Source organism: Hyalella azteca, unplaced genomic scaffold (assembly GCF_000764305.2).
Source record: "Hyalella azteca isolate HAZT.00-mixed unplaced genomic scaffold, Hazt_2.0.2 contig12474, whole genome shotgun sequence".
NCBI lineage: Eukaryota > Metazoa > Arthropoda > Malacostraca > Amphipoda > Hyalellidae > Hyalella > Hyalella azteca.
In genome coordinates this window covers 84,558-106,217 of record NW_025942432.1, presented here as the reverse complement: position 1 = coordinate 106,217, position 21,660 = coordinate 84,558, and the positions used below count along the sequence as shown (strand labels likewise).

The 21,660-nt window shown below is 42.0% G+C and overlaps 1 protein-coding gene across 1 annotated transcript in view; it reads left to right on the top strand.

The window, feature by feature from the left end:
* The first annotated feature begins 1,289 nt into the window (after window positions 1-1,289).
* LOC108665110 (MLX-interacting protein) overlaps window positions 1,290-21,660 on the top strand; it is a 33,543-nt gene continuing 13,172 nt past the window's right edge. The window contains exons 1-6 of the mRNA XM_018151833.2: window positions 1,290-1,295; window positions 1,542-1,595; window positions 1,657-1,710; window positions 2,676-2,829; window positions 2,979-3,059; window positions 17,777-18,882. Of these exons, the coding sequence (XP_018007322.1) occupies window positions 1,290-1,295; window positions 1,542-1,595; window positions 1,657-1,710; window positions 2,676-2,829; window positions 2,979-3,059; window positions 17,777-18,882 (1,455 nt within the window). The remainder of the gene's footprint in view (window positions 1,296-1,541; window positions 1,596-1,656; window positions 1,711-2,675; window positions 2,830-2,978; window positions 3,060-17,776; window positions 18,883-21,660) is intronic.

Below are 21,660 nucleotides of genomic sequence, written 5' to 3'. Positions count from 1 at the left end.
GTGTGTGGTGTTCTGTGTGAAGTGAACCGTCATGGTAGGTTGTGGTGTGTGGTGTTCTGTGTGAAGTGAACCGTCATGGTAGGTTGTGGTGTGTGGTGTTCTGTGTGAAGTGAACCGTCATGGTAGGTTGTGGTGTGTGGTGTTCTGTGTGAAGTGAACCGTCATGGTAGGTTGTGGTGTGTGGTGTTCTGTGTGAAGTGAACCGTCATGGTAGGTTGTGGTGTGTGGTGTTCTGTGTGAAGTGAACCGTCATGGTAGGTTGTGGTGTGTGGTGTTCTGTGTGAAGTGAACCGTCATGGTAGGTTGTGGTGTGTGGTGTTCTGTGTGAAGTGAACCGTCATGGCAGGTTGTGGTGTGTGGTGTTCTGTGTGAAGTGAACCGTCATGGCAGGTTGTGGTGTGTGGTGTTCTGTGTGAAGTGAACCGTCATGGCAGGTTGTGGTGTGTGGTGTTCTGTGTGAAGTGAACCGTCATGGCAGGTTGTGGTGTGTGGTGTTCTGTGTGAAGTGAACCGTCATGGTAGGTTACGGTCACTGCACATATTGTGTCCGCAGCTATTCTTCTATGTGTTCTATTTCTATAATGGCATATATTACAATATCGTGGCAAGGGAGCGTAAAGAACATTCAATTGTAATAATGTACTCTATTATAAAATATTCAGTTGAGACAGCAATAGCTCTCCATACGTTGGACTGTCTTGCCACTGCACCGTGAAATTGTAGTTCTTTTCAACTCATCCTGTTTTGCTTCAGGCATTTTAGCTCTGTAACTAATTTGAAATGCTCATAGTCCTGATACTGTTGAAGTTGTTATCACGAGAATCGTTAGACCGCTTATAACTTTATAATATGAGAACGAAACAGAGCTTTGATACGTTGGTGCCATAACAACGCTAAGGGCAAGCGCCAGTGCCAGTTGCACCACTAAGCGCCGATTATTAAGCCTACCAAATACGGCTGGCTTACTTATGACGTTCAAAAACTCGCTGCTTTACTTTTCACCAAAATATTTCTTCTGACTTGTGTGGGCTGAACCCAGCCTTGTGCCTCGTGCGCGCCTCCTACAAACTTTACATTGATAATTAGTACTTTCTGTGAGATAATAATTCTTGAGGTTTTAGTTACCATGGTCCTGCATCCATCACTTGCCCTTTCCAATGTTCTGGGTTATTTCATCCTCGTAAAGGAAATGTCGACAATCACTGAAAAAGACACCAATTTTTGGGAAAGAAGGAAAATTTTCTCCACGAAGATGTGAACAGTATAATGCTTGTGAGCAATAGTGCAAGATGGATGTGAGCAACATGCTGCTTATGAGAATGTGTACAGCACCCACACGCTGCTGTTGTGTTGCCATGGTATCCTGCCGCGTTCGTATGGCCTGTATAGTGTGCATGTATGGTTGTGTGCAGCGTCATGTGTAAGGCCTGTATGGTTGTGTGCAGCGTCATGTCTAAGGCCTGTATGGTTGTGTGCAGCGTCATGTCTAAGGCCTGTATGGTTGTGTGCAGCGTCATGTCTAAGGCCTGTATGGTTTGCAGTGCCTCAGCGGCTGCTGGGAAAAGTCTAAGTCGCTGGACGAGAAGGAAATCAAGGTGGGAGCTTAACTCGAGTCTGATGTGACAGCGTCATGTCTAAGGCCTGTATGGTTTGCAGTGCCTCAGCGGCTGCTGGGAAAAGTCTAAGTCGCTGGACGAGAAGGAAATCAAGGTGGGAGCCTAACTCGAGTCTGTTGTGTGGGCTGAAGCCAGCCTTGTGTCTGAATTAAGCTATTCCATTCTTACTCTTCTCCGTCCACCTGTTTCCAACCTGCAACGGTTGGTCCTTCCTTACTTTTCTCCTGCCACCTGTTTTCAACCGACAACAGTTGGTCCTTCCTTACTTTTCTCCGTCCACCTGTTTTCAACCGACAACAGTTGGTCCTTCCTTACTTTTCTCCGTCCACCTGTTTCCAACCTGCAACAGTTGGTCCTTCCTTACTTTTCTCCGTCCACCAGTTTCCAACCTGCAACGGTTGATCCTTCCTTACTTTTCTCCGGCCACCAGTTTCCAACCGGCAACGGTTGGTCCTTCCTTACTTTTCTCCGTCCACCAGTTTCCAACCTGCAACGGTTGGTCCTACCTTACTTTTCTCCGTCCACCAGTTTCCGACCTGCAACGGTTGGTCCTACCTTACTTTTCTCCGGCCACCTGTGGCTACCCCTGCGACGGTTGGTTTTGGTCGCCTTTTCCCTGCCACATTCGTTGCTAACCTACGACGGCTTGATTTCTTCCTAGTTTGCCTGTGATGTGCCATGACCAGGGTTCTGAAATATCTTCCCTCGACGCACCCAAAAATTTAACTGTGCTTCTAATATTTCTCTAAAATTCCTACATTTTTACATACAGATTTCGCTGCCGTTCATTGCGTGTCTCATTACAGCCAGTGTTGACCCGAGCAACATAGCGTGTCGGAGCTGCCTTTCATTGCGTGTCTGACTCACCCTCGTACACTTACTTCAGATATAGCCTATACTATATCATCACTTCAATGATTTGTCAACTCAAATCGCTAGTAAACTTATACTGGTATTAATTCAACAACAGATGTAACCTAAACCATTACAAGATGTCGTGGCCCTGATTGGTGACAGGTTATCACAAGATGTTGCATTTATCTCACGTGTTTGCCGCAGTTGCTGGCGACGTTCGAGGACATAGACTGGCTGCAGGGTGGCGGCGGCTGTTCCTTCGACGACATCGACTCCTACATGGACCTCTCAGACACACTCTTCACGAGCCTCATGAACGCGCCTGAGCAATACGCCTTCCCCAACCCCAGGGAGATCGGTGGGTGGCGTGTGTGGCTTATGTTTGAATATACGACATTGTGCCTTCATGACCCCATCACGTGGGGCATTATGTCGTTATGTCTATGCTGGCCTGACGTTATGTCGTTATGTCTATGCTGGCCTAACGTTATGTCGTTTGTTGTGCAGCGCGGACCGGCAACTCCGACCTGGTGCAGCCTGGGCTCGTGCAGCTACAACCTGACCTGCGGGACTTCGCCTACAGCCCCAGTGAGTGGCTACCCCTGCTCTTACAGCCCCAGTGAGTGGCTACCCTTCCTCTTACAGCCCCAGTGAGTGGCTACCCCTGCTCTTACAGCCCCAGTGAGTGGCTACCCTTCCTCTTACAGCCCCAGTGAGTGGCTACCCTTCCTCTTACAGCCCCAGTGAGTGGCTACCCCTCCTCTTACAGCCCCAGTGAGTGGCTACCCCTGCCCTTACAGCCCCAGTGAGTTGCTACCCCTGCTCTTACAGCCCCAGTGAGTTGCTACCCCTGCCCTTACAGCCCCAGTGAGTGACCCCACTTCCCGTACAGCCCCAGTGAGTGACCCCACTTCCCGTACAGCCCCAGTGAGTGGCCCCACTCCCCGTACAGCCCCAGTGAGTGGCCGTACCCCCAGTCAGCGCGTAGTACGTCGCGCTGAAAAGGTCCACCGATGGTGCGCGTCGTTAGCCAAGGAGGACACCCGCTACCTTGCGCGCTATATTAGGGACACCAAATGTGAAGGCCAAGGTATGTAGCTGGGGTATGTTGCCTGGGTAGGTAGCGAGGGTATGTTGCCGAGGTATGTAGCCGGGGCATTATGGTTTCTCAAAGCATGCGTCGTCGACGCATAAATTACGGCCGTTCACTTGTCCGTTCTGAAGGCTTAGCGGTCTTGCCTTGGAGAATTGAAGAAGATGGTACACTCATCATAGCGACGCTACGTGTTCAGTTGATAAGCTTTTTAACGATTATTTTGATGCGCTGCACTGGGCATAGCAGAATACTTGATATTATAAATATGCCAAATATGGCTATATGCAGAGGGTGTAAAAAGTATCAGACACAAAGGAAAATTTTTATTTGAGTAAAGATTATTCAACAAAATAACATAAACAAACACTATTTTAATGTAAATTTAAATGGGAAATACAAATATCATATCAAAACAACAATATTATTAAATGTTGACTTGATAATTGCAATTTTGCAAAGGTTATGGTTCAAAAAAGTATCCATCACATTGTAAACAAATATACTCAACACTTCGACATGTGCCCTTTAGCACCCAAAACTGCTACTAACCGATTGAAATGCTTGTTCACAAGATTAACACGTATGCTAATAGGAATTTTAGTCCACACTTACCGGCATATTTCTTCCAATTGGATAAGATTCCTTGGATCTCTCTCCTGTACCCTCACTCTCAGTTCCCGCAACAGATCGGATTGAGGTCAGGGCCTATACTTTAAAAAAAAGTTAAGAGATCGTAAGTTCATCAGCCAATCATTGACGTCCTTTCAAGCAAAATCCACCTATCATAGACAAGAAAATAGGGCGTAAGCACTCACGTTCACTTAGCGAGTTTTGAAAGTATGGCCCCCGGTGATTGGCTTGGCCATTGCAATTACTTTGTCCCTCTCCTGAAACCGTGCAAGAGTTGATCTAGCCGTGTGCTCAGGGTCATTGTCTTGTTGGAATATCCAGCCTCGATTACGGCTCAATTTTTCGGCTGACTTAACGAGACATCTCTCAAGAATGCCCAGATACATATCGGAGTTCATATATGATTTCCAATTCCCCAGGGCCTGCAGAAAAGAAAACAATTTCAAATCATGCTGCCACCTCCAAACTTCACTGTTGGGACGGTACACTGTTAGAAAAAACGGTGAAAAAACGGCCCCACTGGCATTCTAGTGGCCGGTCGCCCCGTGAAAATAAACTGTTTCGCCGTTTATATGAGATGTTTCACGGATTTCTAGTGTTAAATTAGAATAAAAACGGTGACATGATGTTTCTTGTTACGTGCCGACCGGCCACTGAACGCCGGTAATACCGTTAACGGTAATTTTTCTAACAGTGTATTCTTCGGGTGAAACGCAGAGTTTTTCTGTCTCCAAATACGACTGTCACAGTTCCGATGAAAGAAAATCATTTTTAGTCTCATCTGACCATAATATTTTATCCCGAAAGCTAGTAGGTTTACTCATGTGTTTTTTAGCAAAGTTTCAGCAGTTCTTTACGTGAATTTCCTTCAAGAGAGGGTTTTTCTTGGCGACCGAGAGCGTAATCCTCTCTCTCGAAGAACTGTCCTGATTGCATTACTGCAAACACTTTACTGCAAGTCTTTTTGCAGTTCGGAGCGATAAAGTCGAGGATTATTTTGTACTTTTCTAAGTAAATTCCTAGCTGTACGGTTAGAATATTTTGGGGGACCCCCTGAACGAGGCAGCCCATGCAGTCGAAAGATGAATGATTTCCATCTCCGAACAGTATCACCAACTGTCGAAATTGGGATATTTAACCGGGATATTTAATTTTCTATATATCAATACCATCTCTATGTAGCTGAATAATAGATTTTTAGTTGATTCAGACAATTCTGCAGTTTTATGCATTGTTGAAGAGCGTAAAATTTAGGTCACCTTCTAATGACGATGTTAGGTAATGAATGATTGCAGTTAGAAAGATGTCTGACGTTTTTTGCATTCTAGAATATTCCAACGTTTTCTGATTCTAGAACATTCCTCCGAAAATAATGGCTGAAAAATTATTGGCGAATCAAAAAAAAAAAAATTTTAAGGTGTGTTAGAAATTTTTTGAACCTTGACTTTTACAAAATGGCAATTATCTAGTCAACAATTAATGATATTGTTGTTTACATGTGACATTTGTATTTGCCATGTAAATTTACACATGAATAGTTTTTGTTTATGTTATTTTGGTTAATAAGCTTTAATTAAATAAAGTTTTTCCTTTGTGTCGGATGCTTTTGCACCCACTGTATTTTCGACGTAGAAGTTATCGAGAAATATGAAATTAGTACTATTGTATTGTAGCTCCACCATGCTTCTTCGTACTTGGCAATTTTGGCACTGCCAATTTCTCATCGTAAATCTTGCAATATTATGTGCACTTGTGAGGTACTAAATATTTGTGAGGTACTAAATACTTGTGAGGTGCTAAATATTTGTGAGGTACTAAATACTTGTGAGGTACTGAATGTTTGTGAGGTACTAAATATTTAGTATAACTAGAGGTGCTCGTCGCAGGTTCTAACAAGGATGCCTCTTCGATTGTCGCAAGCGATGCCTGAATGTCGCCACCACCAATCTTACACGATGTTTTAACTGATATTTCTCTCCTCGGCATATATTATTGTGCGTTATTAATTTATGTTTTAGTAATGTTTAGGTTTTGGTTCGCTGCCGTAGTAGTTAGCACAAATGTTTTTAGTTCGACTCGGTACACACTCATCAGATTTACACCATCGCCTAACTTAGCCTATGTAATACTTGGTCTGTGCTACATTAATCTTAGCTTGGTTCCAACATTGCCGTTTGGGAATAAGATTGCTTATCTTCATCAAGGCTGTTAACGAAATTGGTGTGACAGTAACTGTTCCGCTATCGCAGCTTCTTATCGTTCGTTACGATAAAGATCGGTGCACGTCTGGCCAGAGCCTCACCTCTTCGTAGCGCCTTGTGTTAGGCTCCTGGAAGTGCAGGATATCAGATCTGAATTTGATCTGCCCGCGTGAGGTGAAATGGACGTTCACTCACAATGACCAATCAGGTGACTGATGCAGCGCAGTACGGAGCAGTTGATGCAGCGTTCTACGGGACAGTTGATGCAGCGTCCTACGGGACAGTTGATGCAGCGTTCTACGGGACAGTTGATGCAGCGTCCTACGGGACAGTTGATGCAGCGTTCTACGGGACAGTTGATGCAGCGTTCTACGGGACAGTTGATGCAGCGTTCTACGGGACAGTTGATGCAGCGTTCTACGGGACAGTTGATGCAGCGTTCTACGGGACAGTTGATGCAGCGTTCTACGGGACAGTTGATGCAGCGTTCTACGGGACAGTTGATGCAGCGTTCTACGGGACAGTTGATGCAGCACAGTACCCCGAACAATATTTAGGGCCAGGCGCGACTCCTAAGTAAGGAATGCGTAGGAATTAGGAAACGCGGAAATCAGTTTTTCTATGAGTATATCCGCTATTTTGTCACATTTCCGATCCCAAGTCAGACAGCTACGAGCCTGGTTGAATTATATAAGGTTGACCCACGAGAAGTTCCGTCTTTCAGTTCAGCTTTCTTGTTACGTCACGTAGATCGAGAAACGTAAAAAAAGTCATTCCCATGACGGATTGGTCGACTGGTTTGATCGCATTTCGGTGGTTGGTTAATGCCCGTGACGTCACTGAGATCATGATGTCACAGGCGAACAACGAACTACATCCGCAAAAAATGGGCTTCTGATGGGTCAACCTTTTACTAGTTCAACCATGGCTACGAGAGTCTGGTCCCGACTGTGGCGGCCACTGAGCGGTTCGTTTGGGGTACGTCGCCGAAGCCAGGGCAGCTCTGGCCGAGTCTTACAATATGAAAACAATCGCCTCCCGTTCCTTCGCAATGAATGGAAGGGAAGGACAATCGAATTTATATGTGATGCATTTTCAATGCCCGTTTTTTGTAACTCGCTGAATACAAAGAGCATACTTCATAGAAAATTCAGATTCGTGAGTAATAATGATAACATTATTATCCGTAGAAATAACATTTTTCCCTCACAACCGAAGAAATAGTGCAAGAAGTTATTGATAATCAACTAATTGTGAACCGAACAATAACAGTGTTACGTAATCTCTGCTATGATGAACGTTGCCTAAACGATATATACCAAAGCATTGGAAAATGGACGAAAAATTACACGTCGATATTATTAGCTTTCGGCTGTATGAATTGACAATTAAGGGCTTTAACAGTCTATGCAACCTCGAGCATTTACAGACATAGAAGACATACTGTCCTGTAGATGTGTACCTATATATACCCTGTACAGCAATGCAATCGATATTTCTAAACAGCGGGAAGTTCAGTTCAAAGATTATTCTACACTCATCTCTTATCTACATTCTACAATCTGGTGGATGAACGACGCGCCACTCCCAAGACTCGAACCCCGCGGTCTAGCAGATCTGGGGCCATGCTTTCAAAACTCGCTAAGTGAACGTAATTACTTACGATCTATTTTCTTGTCTATGATTGGTGGGTTTTGCTTGAAAGGCCGTCAATGATTGGCTGATGAACTTACGATCTCTTAATTTATTTTGAAAGTATGGCCACTGTAGTCAGAGCCTCATCGCAGCGCGCTACGACGAAACGTATACTTATCAGGAATTTTTTTATACATATTTACTGATGACGACAATTGACAATCAATGCAATTATCCTTTCTTGACTATGCAGAAGATAATTGTTCAGTTTCTTTTGAAAATAATTCTACCTCCATTATTCGGAAAAAATGTAGATAATCGCGATTTTTCGCCAGCATGAAAACATTTTTTCACTATGGGAACCACTATTTCATTAGATTAGTGGCTCCCAAACTTTACTGTGACAGTGCCTCAAATAAATAATCAATCCTCCACTCGATGGATTCTGCAAGGTGTTGCGCCCAGGGCCCATACTTTCAATAAAAGTTAGGAGATCGTAAGTTTATCAGCCAATCATTGACGGCCTTTCAAGCAAAATCCAACAATCATTGACAAGAAAATAAAGCGTAAGTACTTACGTTCACTTAGCGAATTATGAAAGTATGGCCCCAGATCAGCAGGAATCAAGGGCCGATCTTTCAATGGAAGCTTTGAACAAGTGGGTTGAAAACCCAGAACTTTTTCTTAAGCGGATGGTCACTGGGGATAAAACATAACTCTACCAGTATAATTCCGAGAACAAAACTAAATCGAAGCAAGAGCTGTTCAGAGGAGAAAGTGGGCCCGTCAAAGAAAAATTTGAACGTTCAAGAGGGAAGGTTTTCTAGGATGCACAGGGGATCTTGCTAGTTACTTCCTCGAGAATAATAATAATATTATAGCTGTCTACTATAATGAAATTTTGATGAAAGTTTCCAAGAAAATCGCTGAAAAACGCCTTAATTGGGAAGCAGTATGGGCACTCACTCTTCCACCACAACTTTACACTCGCGCATGGCGCACGTCAGATAAGAGCTTACTACGTTATTTTCGATGGGAAATCATTGGACATCTGCACCTTATAGGACCGATTTAGCCCTCTCCGACTTTTTTTTAATTACAAACCTGACAAAATCATTGAAAGGCACTCATTTTCTATGAATTGAAGCCGCTAAAAGAGCTGCCAAAACATGGTTCAAGTCGCACGGCTCTCAATTTTACACAGATGGACTTGATGGCTGTTTTCATCGTTAACAGAAGTGTATCGACCTAGATAAAGCATATGTATGAACATAAACCTTGTGACTTTGATCGTTTTTCATACTGTTGTTTTTCAACGAACCTTTTGAAGCCTCTCGTATATACAGTTTTGCAGGTGCTGACAAGCTCGCACATCAACGTCCGTGAGGCTTCTGCCCACTGCTTGCTAGCTGCTCGAGATTTGAAGTGCAGTCTCTGGGCTGCTTGCAGGCGCGGTAAGCTTGGCCACGCTAACTCATGCCATTCTCTCAAAAGACTATATAAAGTCGGCAAGGCGATTCCGATTAGTCGCTGATTTCGATCGGGTGGCCAATTATGACCCAGAATAACTCTAACCAACTGTGACGAGTCGGCATACAGCGCAGTACGGAATTCGTGCAGCGCAGTACAAAGTTCATTGTGTTCCGGACGCCTGCGTTTGCTTCTTTTTTTTCTGTTCGAGACGAGAAAAGACAAGAAATATTGTCCGGCTGAGAGTTAATAATCAGCACAATTTTTAACTTCCTCGTGGAAATCCGGGACAATACCGAGACGAGACGAGACTTCCGGGCAAACTACGATTTTTAAAATTCACAAGATTTCAGATAATTTTAGCTGGACATTACGGAACAAAACATGACTTGAAAATTAATCTCAAATTTTGAAATTTAAATGACATATATTTTCAGACGTCTAATGGACATTATTTTGTATTTTTATTGAAATTTCAGTTATATGACGAAGTGAAATGACATCGCTCATGCTACTGTTGCTAATGAGAGCAAATTTGACGGGCCATAGAGCTTCGCAGGCTCGCCAGTCAATCACATGAAGCGTTTACACGGGGCCAGTTTTGGCTGAAACTTGTACTGACCGCCACGAAATGTAGGGATAGTAGCCTGAGCCTATACTTTCAAAAAAAGTTAAGAGATCGTAAGTTCATCAGTCAATCATTGACGGCCTTTCAAGCAAAATCCACCAATCACAGACAAGAAAATAGAGCGTAAGTACTTACGTTCATTGACGGCCTTTCAAGCAAAATCCACCAATCACAGACAAGAAAATAGAGCGTAAGTACTTACGTTCACTTAGCGAGTTTTGAAAGTATGGCCCCTGGCTTTCGAGTATGCTGCGCTGCTTCATGTGCTTGTAACGAGTGGCTGGTCACGTGGCCAACTTACCATCTCCTCATTATCTGAGTATTGTGACCTATATATTTCAGATAGAAATTAGTGTGAAATGACAATATGTTTATACAGGGTGACCGACAAAAAAGTTGCTAAAAGTAAAGGCTTATAACTCGAAAAGTATTAAACGTAGAAAGATGAAATAAAAACCACATGAAAGAGTATAACTTCAAATTTTATTTGGTATCCATATGTTAACAAAGTTCTCTATATATTTCGTAGTTAAATCTCATCATTTTTTGTTAAGATCAAGATTCCCCCTACAATGCAGCCTTATTCTGTGCAACGAGTTTTCATTGTCAAACAATTACAATTTTACCTGAAAACTTCGCCTACCAAAATAAAGAGAGGTTATTTCATAAAAATAAGGACAAGAAAATAGTCTCAACACAATCAAGAACAAGATACGTCAGTGGAAAGATAAAGGAACGATCCTGAATCAAAACAAATTAAGGTCATTCTGGACGGCGAAGAACTGGAAGATCAGAAGAAAACATTGCCATGATTGAAAAAAGAATTAATGAATCGCATTTGGATTTCTTCCTATGGAGTTAATTGAAAGAGAAAGTATTCAGTACAAGACCAAGCAGCATTGACAATCTGAAGATAGCAGTTCGTGCAGCTCTCGCACTTATTGAACACGATACCTTGTCTGCAGTAACCGTAAATTTTGAAAAACGTATTGAGCTGTGTATTCAACAGCGAGAAGGTAATTTTGAATATTTATTGTAATCTGTATAAAACTTGAAGTTATACTCTTTCATGTGGTTTTTATTTCATCTTTTTACGTTTAATACTTTTCGAGTTATAAGCCTTTACTTTTAGCAAATTTTTGGGGGGTCATGCACCCTGTAGACGCGATTGATGACCAGAGAATGAATTGATTCAAATTTTTAGGGAGTTGAATATTTTTTTAATTGACGTTGGTAGATCGAATGGCAGATTTCAGGAACTGATTTTAATGTCTTGACGACATTCCGAATGTTACAACATTCATTTTCAAGTCACAAAAAGCATTGAATAAGAAAATTTTGGTTAGAAATGAGTTTATAACGCACGTAAATAGGATACAACACGGAAATTTTGTACCAGAAAATCAATCTAAAAAATTTCAAAGACAAATCCGGTAGTTAAGAGATAGAAAGCTGCATGGAGTCCAATCTTGAAAATGTAATCAATGCAATCTCTGATTCCTAAAGAGCTTTATACCTCTGCCTAACGTGTATAAAATTTAATATCTGACAAAATCTGACGAATATTTTTTCATATTGTCATGACAATTATCAAATGCGATTACACAGGATGTCCCAAAATAAACGATACTCAACCAAAGATTGCCATGATTGCGTCTCACCAAAGATTGCCATGTTTTTGTCGCTCCAAAGATACAAAAAATAAAACAGCGAAAAGAAAACATGTCAAGACATCGTAATGATTGTGCAAAGTGATCTTACTAAAACTTTGCGCAAGCACGATTTTAGCACATGTCACTGAAAGTTCTATCAAACGCTTATGGCTACATCGATCTGTCTGATTTCTCGTGGAGAGATGCAGAAAAACATAGGGAACAAATCCTGACCTTCCAAAATTTTTTAACTTTATTACTTTCTGAGTTACAGCCGTTCAAATTTGAGTATCGTTTATTTTGGGATACCTGTATATATAATTTGTATTGGTTTTTGAATAATACTTGAAACTAACTTCGTGGGAAGCCATTTTCTTTATCAATTTATCAATGTCTTAATTAGGCTTGTAGCCATTTCAATTGACTTCATAACACTTTAATTTCTAGTTCACTCCTCATTAAAATCTTCGATTATTATGTTAACCCTTTATATGCTGGGGTTAACGTTAACTACGGTTAATGTATCCGGCCGTAATAAACGAAGAGTTCTAAATTTACGTAGAGTTATGGCAGACGTGTTTCTACCTTTTATCAGTTTGAACTGCAAAGTGATATAACTCAGGGTATAGCATAATTGACTCTCACTATACGTTGTTATATAGAGAGAAGCTTAATGATAGGAGAATTATTCTGCCCGCCATATACAGCCCCGATCTTTCCCACAAATGTCTAAAAAATATAACTCAGTACTCACTGCAGTGAGTGACAGAGAGCGCATTTTCTCGTCGACGAAAACTTGAAGTCACGGACGGACACAGACCGACGGACGGACTTGGCGTGCACAATAGCGCCTTTTTCCATAAATGAGAAAATGCGCTAAAAATTGCGCTGGCCGCATGCATATATGTCGCTAGCTCGCACAAAACGCTCGGTAATAATTAAGACCGTAATAAACGAAGAGTTCTAAATTTACGTAGAGTTATGGCAGACGTGTTTCTACCTTTTATCAGTTTGAACTGCAAAGTGATATAACTCGGGGTATATAGCATAATTGACTCTCTCACTATATCGTTGTTATAGAGAAGCTTAATTGACTCTCTCACTATACGTACGTTGTGTTAAAGAAGCTTAATGATAGGAAAATTATTCTATTATTTATTATTAAATTTCTAAAAAATATAACTCAGTACTCGCTGCAGTGAGTGACAGAGAGCGCATTTTCTCGTAGACGAAAACTTGAGGTCGCGGACAGACGGACTGACTGACTGACAGACAGACGGACATATGGCGAGCACAATAGTGCATTTATTCCATAAATGAGAAAATGCGCTAACTAGATATAAAATTTTTCGTTTTGTTTTAGATATAAAACTTTTTCGCCTTGGAAAATTCCTTAATATCTGTCTCTTATACACATCTATNTCGTTTTTGCAGATACAAATTAGAAACTAGATATAAAACTTTTTCGCCTTGGAAAATTCCTTAATATCTGGGATTCAATTTTCAATCGAAAGCACAATCGTTGTCCCCATTTCTAAATTCATTCCGAGACATTTTATTCTCTCGGCCTCTTAAACTTTTTTTCCTGAAGATTTTCGTGTCGCAATGTCCCATGGCAGATTTCGCAAAAAAAAAACATTCCCGAAACGCAGGATTTTATTGTGTGCTTTCAGTTCCTCTCGAAAGAAGTGGATGTATAATCGTTTTCGTATCAATGCTGCAAAGTTTTTGGGGCCATACTTTCAAAACTCGCTAAGTTAACGTAAGTACTTACGCTCTATTTTCTTGTCTATGATTGGTGGATTTAGCTTGAAAGGCCGTCAATGATTGGCTGATGAACTTACGATCTCTTAACTTTTTTTGAAAGTATAGGCTCCTATGGTCTCCAAGCGCTATAGTGTTGAAGATAACTATAGCAACTAGCTGTTTATACGCGGCCCAAAAAATATGCTCGACCTTATTTATATAAGGTTGTTAATTTGTGTCACGCTTAAAATAATCATATTTGATTTTTTGATAGTTTTTGAATGGCATGTACGATGTTTTTTTTCGGGGTACTGCTATTGAATGTTTCTATTTAAATTATGGGTTCTGTCATCTGTAATAAATTTGTCGTATTAATTCATATAGTGTATTTAAAAAATATTCTGATTTGAGGTAAACCCTGCTGATTTGAGAAACTCGCTCATTCTAATTAATAAATTGAAGAGTTCTTGATAGGAGACTAGCTGGGGAGAGCTTATCTAGGTTAACCTAGCATATTTGAGGCAGGTATAAAAAAAAAACAAATAGCCTACCGCCATAGGTCTGTTTGCTGATTGAACATCAGTTTATTTGTTCTCTTTAGCTTTGTGTTATCCTAATAATCGCTGAATCCAGTTCAGATTACACCGCTAGATGGCACTGCTCATCGATGCTTGTATGTAATGTAAGACAATACAACAGATCATAGCGTGCAAATGATATATGATATGCTCGTATGTAATGTATGCTAATACAATAGATTATAGCTTCCAAATAATTAATGCATGTGTTTAATGAGCCACATATTTGGCGTTGCAAAGGAACCGAAGCTCATCACACTGATTTTACTATTTCGATTTTCTAAAGACTGTCCAACTACAATGGTTGTTACCTAATATTTTGCAGTTCTTCGGTTGAGAATCCTTTGAAAATAATTGAGAATTATAAGTTGAGAATTAAATCAAGTTAACTATCTAACTATGAACTATCTAATTTGTCAGTGTGATGGCATGACAGTAACTGTGAATCGAACCTTTGATCGTAGGTTGTATAGGATGAGAAGTTACAATCATTTTTATCGTTATCAGGCCGCTCTTTCACTCGACCTTTCCCAGTTAAAATTTAGGGCAGGTAATAGAGCAGGCCGTCGCCGGCTGCAGAGCCGGCGTAGAGACGCGACAGAGCAGCGATAGAGCAGAAATGTCCGCTTTAGAGACGATATCGCCAGCCGCGTATCAGCGCTCTCTTATACACATCTTAATACTTGAAACTAACTTCGTGGGAAGCCATTTTCTTTATCAATTTATCAATGTCTTAATTAGGCTTGTAGCCATTTCAATTGACTTCATAACACTTTAATTTCTAGTTCACTCCTCATTAAAATCTTCGATTATTATGTTAACCCTTTATATGCTGGGGTTAACGTTAACTACGGTTAATGTATCCGGCCGTAATAAACGAAGAGTTCTAAATTTACGTAGAGTTATGGCAGACGTGTTTCTACCTTTTATCAGTTTGAACTGCAAAGTGATATAACTCAGGGTATAGCATAATTGACTCTCACTATACGTTGTTATATAGAGAGAAGCTTAATGATAGGAGAATTATTCTGCCCGCCATATACCTCCCCGATCTTTCCAGATGTGTATAAGAGACAGGNGAGTAATTCCTACGTAGCCTCCTTAATTATTTGTAACATCTCTCGTGACGATGATTATATTCCATCAGCATCTGCATGGGAAGAACTGTTACACGCTCACCTACACCCAATTTAATGGGTGAGCCTTATGCATAATTGTAATTATATGCCATGGCGACTTCTGTGCCCTGAACAAACTGTCATATATGCTGTTGTTTATAGAGTCAAAAGGCGTTCTTACATACGAAGCAAACTGTCATTATTTGCCGTTATGGTGTGCTGTTACGCGTTTAGCGTGCACAATCATCCTCAATTACAGTGAGGCATTTCATTTTAAGAGCAAGTTTGCATAAATTTTGTGTTTAGGAAGTTTATTTACACAATGAATACTTGGATTTTACAATTGTGAGGAACACTATTGGATTATCACCCATGGAATGGTAGGCTCGCTGCAGGACCTTACTTTGCGCGGGCCATCACTCGTATCGTGCTCGTGTCAGTCGTACGTATGAATGGAAGTGTACTTGCATCAAAGAGTAGTACATTTGTAAATGCATCAAAGCGTAGTAAATTAGTACATGCGTTTCATCGTGTTGCTCGTGGTGCCCTCAATTATAACTCTGGATGAGCTCGAGTTTAATTAGTAAAGAAGTGAGTGCCTCCTGGCGACGAGGGTGGAGCCAGCCAGTAGGCGGTATCTCGATCAAGGCGTAACCTTAACTATCCAATACCGCGCTTCTGTGCCAGCTGCTTCTTTATTTTAAGTCACAAGATCGTCTTATGTTCACTTTACCTCATTTATTTGTCACTATTTCAATCTTTATATCACGAAATAATTTAGTGCGAAATTACTTTATTGGTCCAAAGTGTTAAATGTTGTGCAGAGCAGCACGTGGTGAGCATGCATGCCGCGCTCCGGTGCCAGTTTGTTTCTTAATGCTTCGTCTTGTTTCTTTTCGTCTCGCTGAGTGTTGTGTTCGGGGGATCCCCAAAGTGGTGCGTGTGGAGCAGTCGACGGTTTTAGTTCAGCTTCAACAGCAGCGTTAGCATCATTACTTTCATCCTCTACCTTGCGTATCTCTGGCACCTCAATTGTATTTCTCTACGATAACTTTGTTGGTCTGCTGTGGAAAGTCTGGCAGAAGTTATCCCGTTGTTACACTTGAAGAAGGAAGAGAGCTGCAGGTCTGTTCAGCAGCACCTCCTTTAGCTTTCTGGGCCCTCTTGCTTGCCTAAGCTTCTATCGTCGACTGTTGGCCCTCCCTCGACCCCTCTCGTCGTCACCGCCGGTATCTCGTGCACCTCACTCATCCAGCCCGAGCACGTGAGGGCCTGTTGCCACCATGACTTCACTCATCCAGTCTACCATTACGAATCTCCCAAACGTCTTCGTTTGGACACAGATTTTGTTCGTTGCTTAGTAGGAAAAAATTGTTGATACCGTGGATCACCGCAAGCCGAGGTGTCGTGGAGGCAAGCGTCTGTGTTCGCCTGACGAGATGCACACCTACTTGTACCCTCCGTCCTACTCTGACTTCCGTGAGTGCCTTCCTCACTTCACGTACATTATTACGTGCCACGCACTCAACACATCGTATTGATGATCCACACAAACATGTATTACGTGCACACACAAAATTACACACATTGACCACAAACCTCACTCTTAAGTATACCAAACTACCCACAAATTGTCGCTTAAAATCATATGATGATTCCTGTTCACACTCCAATACTTGCCGATTCGTACTTCATTAAACACGTGTTTTGTTCTTCGAATATTTTTATTAATTAATAACAGTAAATCTAACTCATGAAATAGTATTCGTAATTTTCCTTTGAGTTTTTGCATTTCTGTTTCCGACTTTTCGGTTGCGTTATTATAACTTACTCTTTGCTGTCAAGTTTTACGATGGTTGCAGGTTTATAGTTGCTTGCAAATTTTACAATGATCGTAAGTTTTACGATGTTTCTAGAGCTTCTTCACAAATTGGCCTGTTGAATTTGTAACGTACTTAGTAGATAGGCTCTTAATGCCCTTAATTTTGTACTGATGGTGCTCGAATGTACAATCTGTTCTTTATTTAATTCATTTATTGCTGGAAAACGAAAATTTTTAACTCATTCGCGTCAATAATTGAATGTTTATTATAATTTTCGAGATAGAAGAGCTGCTTGATCGTTACCTAGTCATGTGCAATCTTTATTGATGGATTTCGTTTTAAAAACGTCAATTATCCTGAAATTTTACCTCAGTGTGCGGCTAGTTAGTTTAATGATGTTAGACCGCCAACTGGCTTCAGTCCAAAGCGTGTGTAGTGCACAAGACGAGCTTCAAGGCGATCAAGTCAGAAATTTGTTTTAATAAGAACGGATCCTTCTGATTAGTAAACTCCTCGAATTTTGTTCCATAATAGGTATCTTATAAACATGTTTCTAGTTTAAGTATTGGAAGATATTTCTCTCTCAATGTTTTGAGTAGTGCATTAATATTCAAGTATATACTTGTAAAAACTTGACGGCTATCATGTAAGTTCTATAATGGCATTAGTTTATCGCAGTTAGGAGGCCTTCCCCGGCCATAACCCTTGTGTGTTTCTGCTGCTCGCAGAGTTGCTGGCTGGTCATGGCTCCGAACAACAAAGTCTTCCACCCGTACCTGAAGAAGATTTTTATTCTTCTGAAGTGGAAACTGCAGGTCTTCCTCCCCCTACACCTAACACTCCTCCTTCATACGCCTCAGCTTCATCATCCCCTCAGCCATCATCCATTCTGGAATCATTCCGTCCTCCTTCACAAGCGCGTCTCACTACCATCGACAATGCGAGTCTCTTGCCCATCGCGGACCATCACCAGGACGAACTGCAGCGCTCACAAGACGCGCGTGACGACGCACAGTTTACTCGCTCCTCTGACGATTGCTTCTACCCCATCAGCAGCATGACCAGCCTCCACAGCTCCATGGAGCTTCCCAGTGTAGGCATCATCACGAGTAAATCGCTTGAATTGAGCCATGACAACTATCATTTTACTCCGTGTTTGAGTCTAGTTCCTTCGACCCCTCCTTCACCTTCCGCAAACTTAGCTCCTCAGCACAATGCAACGCTCTCTCACCCTCCCCCTATCTCCACTCCTAAAGTGTTCACCCACAACTACAACAGCAACGGCCATCAAGATCACCAAGACCTGTTAATAGGCCTACCATCTCGCACCGCTACCGACGTCGTCACCAACGATGGACAGTCGGCAGCGCTAGGATACTCTACTGAGCAGCAAACATCGTCGTCTGCCATGCAGCATCATCACCAGCTGCACCAGCAACATGTTCTTCAACGAGATGTACAGGCTGGACTTGACAGTCTCATGCTGCACCCGCCCTCACCCATCATATCAGAACGTTCACATGGCGGCGAAAACATCGATGGCTCGCAACGAAGTCCCGACGCAAACGTAAGTCGTCACGTGATGCACCAAACTCGTCACAACAAGTCAAGTGACAACAAGACTATGCATGAGGGACACCATAACCTCCAACGAGTTTACGTTAAAAATCTCACCAATCAGAACTTGACCACCGTAGCCTCTTCGTCCTCTGACAACTGCGACTGTCGCACTACACTCAGTCATTCACATCATCCCCCTTCATCATCGTCATCATCTCCCTCCCCTAACTTCAGAGACGGACGTCGCAAGGCGGAATTCTTCGCTGTTCCCAAGGTAAGTCATATTCTTTCATAGTCTATAAAGGTAAGTCATATTTTCTCATAGTCTATTCAGGTAAGTCATGTTCTCTCTCACTCGCTGTCTTCTAGTCATAGTCTTTTATGGCGGTAATTGGTTTACGATTTCAAAAGGGTCACTATCGTTTACAGGAACAGTACTCTAGCCGTTCATGCAGACATAGTTCCGAGATGTAGAAACTTATTCTGGCACAGCTCTTAAATAATGAAGATTATATCATTTCAAAACAAAGCTATAAACCCCACGTGTAAATAACGCCATCGGTACTTTGACCCACAATAAATTTTCAAATTCTAATTTGTTTTGTGAACTTATTGACTGAACACATAATCCCCTTATACATATGTATAAGAAAATTACCCAAGCGGAGGTCGGATTAGAGTGTTCTTTTGTAGCGAAGTGTTGACCGAAATCGACGAGAAAGGTAATGTTAAGGTTAAACATTCTACTGAATATTAATTAATTGAATCAGTTCGTTTTTCATTCAATGGTCTGGTAAGTGTTCTTCATTTTACTCACTTTGCGTTTAGAAGTGTACGATACACTCGCCATCTACATATGTCGTTGAACTCTTGCTCAAGGTCAGTGTTCCACTAATGAAATGGATTACGCTGCATAACAGCGCTTTCCAAGCAAGTTGTCCTGATTTATTTTCTTGCCTGTTTCTTGACACCAAGCTGCTCCCTCTGCTGTTTGTGAGCATCCATGTTAGAATACGACTCCTTTACTGTAAATCTACGTAGCTGTTTGTGCGTGTTACTTATACGCCCGACGCTGCTGATGTCTACAACTGCTAGTATGTTAGAATACGAGGCCTCTGCTCATACACGTATAGGTAACTTTTTGTGAAACGAACGCCCGGTGTTGCTGATGTCCACAACTGCTCAGCAACTTAACCGAAGAAATTTTAAGGCACGCTCAAGTGCATAATGCCATCATTTTCGATTCAATAGAATTGAATTAAATTGCACATCGGTTTTGTTCGGTAAATGAGCCAAAAAATCACAGAGACATACGTTTGTATGGAAATATCTAACTATGAAATATTAGGAGAGACCATAGGAGCATGCAATCCAATAGGATTGCATGAGACGGAAGACCATTAGGAGCATGCAATCGATTCTTCCGTCTGTTGTTTTACTATTGTGTCCGAGCTTCTGTAGTCCATGTAATAATTTTATCTCAAGAATGTTATGTGTCAAAAATGTTATGCTTCATTTCTTTCAACCTCACTCTCATTAATTACTGATGTTTCGTTTATTTTGTATTGGCCGTATTAAAATGCAAGTTTCATGTCTTTCAAGCTATAAATTCACTTGTTCATTTCTACAAAGCCAGTTTGCACAAGGTAAGGTCGCTTGTCCTAACTAACGAACCATCCTGTATTCTAATCCAAATTCTTCCGCCTTATCTAACTCTAAGGTTCTATAATTCACTAGCTAACTTATGTCTTCTTCTCGCTCACTACTTGGTAAACTAGATAGCCAAATGGCAGTCAGGCAGTCAGTCTCTCTGTTGATAAGCACCAACTTCATCGCATTAATTGCATTAGCACGTCACGTTTCAACCATTCTCCTTGTTGATACGGACTTTCAGAGCTGGCTGGATGTATGAATGTGTGTGCTAAATGTGTGAATGTGCAAACGTTGCTATAGCTAAATGTGTGAATGTGCAGGCGTTGCTATAGCTAAATGAGTGAATGTGCAGGTGTTGCTGTAGCTAAATGTGTGAATGTGCAAACGTTGCGATAGCTAAATGTGTGAATGTGCAGGTGTTGCTATAGCTAAATGTATGAATGTGCAGATGTTGCGATAGCTAAATGGGTGAATGTGCAGATGTTGCTATAGCTAAATGTGTGAATGTGCAAACGTTGCTATAGCTAAATGAGTGAATGTGCAGGTGTTGCTATAGCTAAATGTGTGAATGTGCAGGTGTTGTTATAGCTAAATGAGTGAATGTGCAGGTGTTGCTGTAGCTAAATGAGTGAATGTGCAGGTGTTGCTGTAGCTAAATGTGTGAATGTGCAGGTGTTGCTATAGCGACATAGGTAAAAGCCCAGATGTAACTTCAGCTAAATACGTATTTGTATCTGAAAATTTTAGTAATCGAACAAAATGTGTTTAGAATGTGTAAATATTCGATGTCGAATTCAGGCTTCAAATGATCAAAGTCTGTCAAGTCAGAGCCGCGGCGACAGCAAATTCTTATTTCAGGCGTTAAAAGAATTACGAATCTCATGTGCGGACAATTAAGAGAGCGATTTTGAACGCGACTTACGTACGTGGCATCACTGTTGGTAACGCACCTGTTGCTTGGTAGCACGGCGCTCCTGTTGCTGGGCAGCACGGCGCTCCTGTTGCTTGGTAGCACGGCGCTCCTGTTGCTTGGTAGCACGGCGCTCCTGTTGCTGGGCAGCACGACGCTCCTGTTGCTTGGTAGCACGGCGCTCCTGTTGCTTGGCAGCACGGCGCTCCTGTTGCTTGGCAGCACGGCGCTCCTGTTGCTTGGCAGCACGGTGCTCCTGTTGCTTGGCAGCACGGCGCTCCTGTTGCTTGGTAGCACGGCGCTCCTGTTGCTGGGCAGCACGGCGCTCCTGTTGCTGGGTAGCACGACGCTCCTGTTGCTGGGCAGCACGGCGCTCCTGTTGCTTGGCAGCACGGCGCTCCTGTTGCTGGGCAGCACGGCGCTCCTGTTGCTTGGTAGCACGGCGCTCCTGTTGCTTGGTAGCACGGCGCTCCTGTTGCTTGGTAGCAC